Below are 8,653 nucleotides of genomic sequence, written 5' to 3'. Positions count from 1 at the left end.
TTATTATTATTATTATTATTATTATTATTATTATTATTATTATTATTACTGAAGTGGTAGAGATTGAACCCAGTATGTGGTACATATTGGGCAAGATTTTGAATTTTATAATCAGAATATTAGAAAAACATTGAAGGCTTTTAAGAGAGAGACTATGACAAACAGATTTGCTTTTGTTTTTGTAAAAGCAACCTCTCTGTTGCTGTATATAAGACACAGTGTAAGGGGGGAAGAACAGCAGCACAGGCTCCATGACATCCATGTATCTGCCATATGTACCAGGATGGAGGGCACAAACATACAAGGCTCACATATAGCTGGCTTCAGAGTTCCTCCACTTTACACCAAGACCTGCTGGTGATTTGTGGTTTGGGCTGAGCCTCCCATCTTTGTTATCAGATTGGTATAATGAGCTCTTGAGAAGACATTGCTGTTATAGGATAGCAGAAAAGGAGGGAGGAGCAGATTCTAGCCAGACATGGCCAGAGCCTTTCCAGAAACCAGAGGTATAGCCTCACCAGGGAGACTACAAGTGGGCAGTCTAATGTGAGGGTGGGGCTCCAGGGAGAAGCCATGCTGTTGGGCTGTTCCCTTACCTGTATAGATCACATTCCCTACAAGGTTGGGAAAGAATCAAAGCCTACCCTAGGGTTTCTTTCTCTCACAAATATGTAAATGTTTCTTTTAGGGTCCTATAAAACTCTGAATTTGGAGCAAAGATTGCTGATTCATTTCTCACACATGCTACGGATTTCTTAAATGGTAGCTTGTCCTGCTGTCCACATCTGTAACTGATTGTGTAACCTTTCAAATTGGTGTCGGCTACAAGCAGAGCCAAATGCATCGTCTTAGTTTCTATTCACCCCTTATATACTGGCCACCTTGCCTACTCTCAGAGACTAAGAAAGTCAAAACCTCTATAGCGAAACGACACAGACAGTGGGACAGATTGCTATTAGCATCTAAGACAGAAAAACAGCACAAGAATTGCCATTATATTCAAAATTTGCATGGCGGAAAAACTGTGTTTGTGGAAAGACTTTTCCTTTTCTCAAAGAAGAGTCATATGCCAAAATCTCCTAAAGAACCTGCTCAGACACTAAACATGCTCTTGAAGATGAAACACCCTTGTGACAAGTGTTCTTTACAAAGATACTTTGCTGGAGTTTCCATGAATGGCACTCTTTAGAAGTGACATTGGAAGAAGCTTTTTTTTTCTCCTCCTCATTGCCTTAACTGAACACCTGAGAGAACCAAGCGAAGTGATAATAAATTTATTTTGGCTCACAGTTTCACAGAGTTCAGTTCACAGTCTCTTGGCCACATGTGTTTATGCAGAACATCAAGGAGGCGAGAACATGTGGCAGGGGACAGCTCTTCATGATCTTCCTAATAAATAGGAGAGAGATGTAGGAGGGGAGAAGAAAAGAGGGGAGGGGAGAAGAATGGAGGGAAGAGGGGAGGGGAGGAGAGGGCAGGGCAGGGGAGGAGGAGCCAAGGACAGGATTCTCCTTCAGGCTCTTCCTCTAGTAATGTCCTTCCACCAGCTAGGTCCATCCTCCTGAAGTTTCCAGAACTTCCCAAAATAGCACTACTGCCTGAGGACCACGTCTGCAGCACATGAGCCTTTGGGAGACTATTTCATAAATATTCACTCATGTCTTTGAGAATGGTTTTGAGAACAAACTCTGTTCTCTAGTCAAAGCTATAAATTCTTTTCTAGCTGTATAGAATCCCAGACTGAGAGGTACTACAACGTTGGTTCCATGCCTCCACTCCTTGTTTTCTTCCATGTGAAAGACCCAACTGACAGTCTCAAGACTAGAAATATGCTTGGTCGCCTCCCAGTAAAAACACCCTGTAGACTTCTGCCCATTTTGCTCTACGTCTCTGGCTGCTCTCTTTAGGCTTGCACTGAGAACGAGAGGTGTTTATGGTTGGAAGTGTGTTTTTTCCTTGCTCATGCTGTCTTTGTTGGCAGGGGATTCCTTCATCGGTCCTGCAAGTCTTTTCCTGCAAGTTGTGTCGGGGATAAGAGTTAGTAGTCTGGCTCTGGTGCCTGTGTGGATGTGTACATGTTCGCCTGTGTGAGATTCCCTGGCGACTTTTAAAGTTCAGGTTTCAAAGCTGTCGTTAAACATCCTGTGCAATCTTGAGATGTGAAAGCCATTATCTGCTTACTGTCTAGAAGCACTCCCTGACGTCTGCTGTTCTGTTTCAGGAATTCTGACAAGGGTGTAGAGGTCGCCTTCCTCGGCACTCGCACAGGCCTCTCAAGAATCAACCTGTTTGTGGGCGCCGAACAGCTCACCAATCAGTAAGTAGGAGGGTCTCCTCTGCAGGGCCCAGTAAGCCCCTCAAAGCAGCAATTCAAAGGGGCGTACTTCATTTCTTGAGGTTCAGGCCACCTAAAACGTGCTGAGAGCCTTCCTCTCTCTTCTGCCATGGGGCTCTCAATGCATGTGTTCACCTGTCAGTGGGCCCTTTGACAGCCCTTTGTTCCTCAGATTCACTGGCTTCTGTCCACTGTCCAGGAGTCCTCTCCTGCCTGGTGAGTCATTTAGGACTTGGGAGATAATACAGCTGCTGGGGAACAGCTGGAGGGGAGGACATGCTGGGCTCCCAACTCATGATTAGGACACTCAGATGTCCTGAAGCTCTTCCCAGGAATTACTGCCAGGGTCTCAGGTCTGCTCCTGATGTGTTTGTTTATGTTTCAATAAACCTCTGTACCTCCATGGACAGCTTGAGAGAACACAGAGCCTCTCAGGCAGAGGTGTGCTCCCAGAAGGTACTAGGATTGACACTGTCTCCGTGTAGTTCCCGAGAGACCTCAAGGAACAGGTATCAATCTAGCTGAATCTAGCACCCAGCTAGATTCCCCAGTCCTGGTAGTTCAGAAGCTTCAGGCCCTTGTCATCGCATGGGTATTTCCCCAGCATAGACCAATAGTCTGAATCTTTTTCTAAGTTTATTAATACATCTTCTCAATCTCTTTTCTCTGACATAGGGGCATTGTTACGTCAGGGACAATGATGCCAAAGATTCAGCAAAGTCAAATGTGGTTAATAACTGACTGAGTTCAGAGGTTCCCAGCAAACCTTACACACCAGATTTCAGGGACAGTGGTGAATCCACACTGTGGCCATGAGCTTGAGAGGGGCTGCCCCTTGGAGTCTCATGGTGGGGTGTGGGGAATTTCCCTTCCCTCAATATCCAGGTCAACAATGTTCCTTCCTGTTAGGTGGGCCCCTGGTACCAGCCAAGTCTGGCAGGTGGTAGATGGGTCCAATTTTAGATGTTTGGCAAGACTGGCTTTGAATTTCCTCTCCAGGACTTTTGCTTTCTCTTTTCCAGAAGCTCACATTTATCATTTTGGAAGTCAGCGTTCATTGCAGCTTGACTTTTTAAAGCCCTCTTAGCGTTTTACTCTCAAACAGGCTTTTTCTAGAAAGCAGGATGAGAGTGTTGAGCTACATATTCCTTTCTCTGGGAAGGATCCAGAGAGTGAGCAAAGGCAAAAAAAAAAAAGACTTTCTGTTTCTTAGAGTTGTGTGCTGTACTGTTCGCTACTGATTTTCAAACAAGCAAACAGTAAAAGTAGCAGGTTTCTCCTGGTCCCATGACCTACCTAGCCTAAATTCCTGACCGCGTTAACAGTGTTGGAGTATGGGGTAGACCTTAAATCTAATAAAAAGTGGGTGCCCACTCCACTGACATGTGTGCCATTATTGCGCCAGTGGACGTATCTTGTATCTTATGCCATTATTATAGCTAAGTGGCTGGGATTAATATCACTTTTTCCTTCTGGTAGCATGTGTAGCACCTTTGAGCACTATGAATGTTAGCCAGTAGGAGTGACTCTTCCAGTTGAGTACCAGATAGATTTCTTCATTTTCTGTGCCATAACAATTATATGTTATCTTTAGCAATAGATTTTTGTCATCAAGTTGCGGAGAGTAACCAACAGCCCTGGCAATATCCTGTCATGTTTAGAAAAGTCTGTGGGACCCCTTTGACCAGTGACTCAAAAAGATGTGGAACAAAATCCTAACCCTATCCAAGAAGCTATTCATAAATGATAGCCACCGAGAGAGGGAAAATCAATTATTTTCAGTGGAGTGACATTGGATATACCAATCATACTACAGAGCAGGCTGCTTGATAAATATATCCTGATATATATATCCTGCCCAATGTAAATCAAACTCCATGGGTTTTAGTGTCATTTTCTTTTCTTTTTTTCTTTAGGAGAACTAACACGAAGTTGCATGGGTAAGAAGGAATTAGGATCTGGAAGAAAGTGAGGGACAGGAAAAGATATGATAAAAATATGCTGGATGAAATCGTCAAAGAATAATCTTTTTTTTCACACACAAATAAGCAAAACACACCAAAAAAGCAATAAAAAACGAAATAAGCAAACACATAGCAGCAATAAAAAGTAGCACCTTGCTAATCTGACATCGTTGGTGTTAGCATCGATTTGAAAGACAACAGACCCATACTTGTGAATGCCAGATTGCCTGATGTATTTTACTTTGGGTCTCTTTTTTGATCATCTGTAAACACCGTTGCCTTTGGTCATTGTGAGGAGCAAATACCTGTACTTTACACAGTCATACCTGTGTCTGGGAGTGCCAAACCCACGGCAGTGCTGAGACCCGCAACAGATGCTGCCTTAGTGTGTAAAACGATTCATCTTCAATAAACTCATAGTGTGGCTTCATGTGCAGGAAACCTGACATCTATAGTCTTAAGATCACTGGGCTTCCTTTCCCTCAGTGGTTTTCACTGAGATATAACAGTTTGGGTAAGTTCTTGAAGTCAGGGCTGGAAAATTAGTTTTCTTTTTGTTGAAGAGATATACAGGTGAGTACACACACTCATGAGTACAGAAGAAGCTGGATCCTTCAGACCTGTGATTACAGGCGTTCGCACAATGTCTGGCTTGTATTATGAGTTCTGGGATCTGAACTCAGGTCCTCATTGTTGTACCCAAAGTTCTCTTAACCTGTGAATCATCTGTCTAGCCCTAGAAGTTTTAGAATTTCCGATTTTTGTTCTTGATTATGCCATGAAAGGAAAAGCTCAAAGATCTAGATAATACAAAATTCTTTGGCCAGAATTAACCTGTGTGAGTTTCCTATAGTGAGATTTTATCTCCTTTGCCCACAAACTGAATTGGAAATAGATTAGTTGTGTTCATGGCCCCTATTACTCAGTCCTTGTCCCAGTATTAACGGTATCTTTGTGCATTCCTGGTTATCTGCCATTTGACATTCACGCAGCACAGGTGATATTAGTCTTCATAGTGCAGTTCCGAGCCTCGTCTGCAGTCCTAAGTATAAAACAGAACCACTTCATACTTTGCACTTGAGCCACGGTGAACCAAAACCTGAACTGTAAGAATCCTTCCTGTGCTCCTCTCAAATGACGGAGCCCTTTCATACCTGGTGTTCTTTGGCACTGTGTTCTCATAGGCCTTTCCTGTCATTCCCACTTATCAGAGGCAGAAATGAGGGTACAAAGAGTCAGTTACTCACTCAATGCCACTCAGGTCTGCACAGAACCTAGATGTGTCCTGCCCAGCACCAAAGCAGACCCTCAGATGGAGAAGTGAACATCTCCTTTTGGGCCTCTGAATAGAAACACTCTTGTCGGCTTTGTCCTGAATCACTGCTTGGGAGTTGGCAGAGGCCTTCCGGGATACCCAGCAGATTTACCCTTTCCCAAATACCACAGTGACGGAGAGATAGGGCTATGAACTCCTGCTTGTGGGATTCCAGATCTATTTCCTGCTACCCCCAAAGCCTGAAATGGGGACCACTTCAAACCTTCTAAAGATACTAGTGACCTAAATACCGTGGCTCTGTACATGGCTCTTGGAGTAGCATGAAGGGCCATGTATTTCAAGCTTCTCTTTGCCTCTGTGCATCTTGCCACCAAATAGGCCTGATATATGTGGAAATGCTTAGCTCATCCTGCTTCTACCCACGAATGGCCCAGTGGCCCAGGGTAGGCACTATCTTCCCACTATGAATAGAGCGCAGAGACACCTACCACACTGGTCTTCTTGGGGAGTTCTTGTCTTCTCCGGATCCCTCCATCCTTCCTCCCACTCTTCCACAGGACTCCACGCTTTCTACCTAATGTATGGCTGTGAATCTCAGCATCTTTTTCTATCCTTTGCTGGGTGGAGCCTCTCAGAGGACAGTTATGCTCGGCTTCCGTCCGTAAGCATAGCAGAATATCATCAATGATGTCAGCAGTTACCTTCTTCCATGCGATGGGTCTCATGTTGGGCCAGGCATTGGTTGGACATTCCCTCAATATCTATGCTATCTTTATCTCTGCCCATCTTGTAGGCAGGGCAAATTTGGGTGGAAGGTTTTGTAGGTGGGGTGGTGTTCCACCTCCCATCACTGTAAGTCCTGTCTGAGTGGAGGGTGCCCTCCTCAGTGTCCAGGTCACCTATGAGGTCCAGCTAGAGCCATTCCCATATATTCCCTGGAGCCTGCTCTGTCACAGGTATCCAGCTTGTCTTAGAGATGCCCTTGCACTCAGTTTCCCTTTTCACTCTAAGCCAACTCCTCTCCCTTCCCCACTCTCCCCACATTTAATCCCTGTCTAGTTTCACTCTCCACACTCTCTCCTACCCAGTTCTCACTCTTCATCACCTTCTGCTATCTATGCTATTTCACCATCTGAGATTTAAGCACCTCCCTTGGGCCCCCTTTGTTACTTAGCTTCTTTGGGTCTGTAAATTGTAGTATGGCTATCCTGTACTATATAGCTAATATCCTCATGTAGGTGAGTATATACCATGTCTGTACTTTCTAGGATTGGGTTAGCTCACTCAGGATGATCTTTCCTAGTTCCATCCATTTACCTGCATATTTCATGATTTCCTTGTTTTTAATAGCTGAGTAGTATTTCATTGTGTAAATGTACCACATTTTTTAAAATCCATTCTTCAGATGAGGGACAACTAGGTTGTAACAGTTAACATCAACAATTAAGAAATGGAACCTCATGAAACTTAAAACTATCCATAAGGCAAAGGACACTGTCAATAGAACAAAATGGCAGCCTACATGTGACAGAGGGCTAATATCAAAAATATATAAAGAACTCATGAATTAAACATCAGCAAACAAAATACCTAATTAAAAAATGGAGTACATAGCTAAACAGAGATTTCTTAACAGAGGAATGGCTGAGAAACATTTAAAGAAATGCTCAGTCTCCTTAGTCATCAGAGAAATGGAAATCAAAACGACTCTGAGATTCCATCTTATACCTACCAGAATGGCTAAAATCAAAATCTCAAGTGCTGCCAAGGATGTAGAGAAAGGGGAACACTCCTCCATTGCTGGTAACAGTGCAAATTTTTACAACCACTTTGGAAATCAATCTGGCAGTTTCTCAGAAAATTGGAAACAGCTTTACCTTAAGACCCAGCCAGCTATACCACTTTTGTGCATATACCCAAACGATGTTCCACCATACTATAAGGTCACTTACTTACCTATGCTCATAGCAGCTTTGTTCATAATATCCAGAAACTGGAAAATAATTATTTTGACTTTGAGAAGGTGCTATGGGGAAGAGAATGCATATAGATGATGTTCTCCATAGAAAGAAATGCCATTGACAAAGACTGGGGCCCCAGAGGTCCAGGAGCCAGCCTGTGTGCTTAGGGAAAAGGAACATGATCAAAGAAGGATCCAAAAATCTTAATAGCGGGCCGCTTTTACACTTCTTACTCCTGTCCTGTAGTATAGGGGAGATTCATTTTACACACTCAGAATCTGACTGCCAGTGTCTGCAAGGTACTTTTTGAGTAAAGTGGAGTGTATAATATTGACTTGGGTCTCCACCAGGCTGAAGAGGGCAAGTTGGACTTCTAAAACCCAACCCTGGTCTCTCTTGACAAAGGCTCTTGGATATACTGTGTGCATCTTGGCCTTACAGGGCACAGCACTTTTCTCATTCATTTCCAGGGACTTTCTGAAAGCTGGAGACAAAGAGAACATTTTTAATGCGGATCATTTCCCACTCTGGTACAGAAGAGCCGCGGAGCAGATTCCCGGGAGCTTCGTCTACTCCATCCCCTTCAGCACAGGTGGGTCAGGGCTGTGGTGCCTTCATCACTGAGGACGTTTTCATGAAGCCCAAAGGGAGCCAAGTTTAGCCTTAGGAGCTGATGCAGAATATTAGGCCACGTCTGAGCCAATGACTTGTTCTACTCAAGTGACAGTCCCCACCTCAGTCAAATGGTACAAAGGGCATTTTAGGAAGCAGAGCTGGAATTTTGCATCCTATGGAATTTGGGTAGAACTTCTCAGCCAATTTGTTTTCAATCACCATGTAAAAGAAAGTTCAGACATCCTTTATTAGAAAAACTGTGATTTGTACCCCCTTCAGACATCCACAATTCCTACCTAAAATTATCAGATCTAAACTTAGAGGTGGTAGGGAGACCGAGCACCCCATCTCTTTCCTCTTTCTTCTCTCCCTCCCTCTCCCTTCTCAGATAAGATCTTGCTTTCCCTGCCTGGTTTTATACTCACAGGGTAGCTCAGGGAAGCATTGAACTTAATGGCAGTCAGTTCACCTGCCTCAGGCTCCGAAGTGCTAGAACTATAGT

At 43.9% G+C, this 8,653-nt stretch overlaps 1 protein-coding gene across 3 annotated transcripts in view; it reads left to right on the top strand.

The window, feature by feature from the left end:
* Cacna2d3 (calcium voltage-gated channel auxiliary subunit alpha2delta 3) overlaps positions 1–8,653 on the top strand; it is an 818,761-nt gene that overhangs the window by 666,573 nt on the left and 143,535 nt on the right. For all 3 annotated transcript variants that reach the window (XM_055612383.1, XM_055612382.1, XM_055612381.1), the window contains 2 exons: positions 2,222–2,317; positions 8,007–8,128. In XM_055612383.1, the coding sequence (XP_055468358.1) occupies positions 2,222–2,317; positions 8,007–8,128 (218 nt within the window). The remainder of the gene's footprint in view (positions 1–2,221; positions 2,318–8,006; positions 8,129–8,653) is intronic.

The sequence above is a fragment of the Psammomys obesus genome, unplaced genomic scaffold, assembly GCF_907164565.1.
Source record: "Psammomys obesus unplaced genomic scaffold, mPsaObe1.curated_primary_1811, whole genome shotgun sequence".
NCBI lineage: Eukaryota > Metazoa > Chordata > Mammalia > Rodentia > Muridae > Psammomys > Psammomys obesus.
The sequence above is the reverse complement of the archived record's forward strand: the minus strand, read 5'-3'. Positions and strand labels throughout refer to the sequence as shown.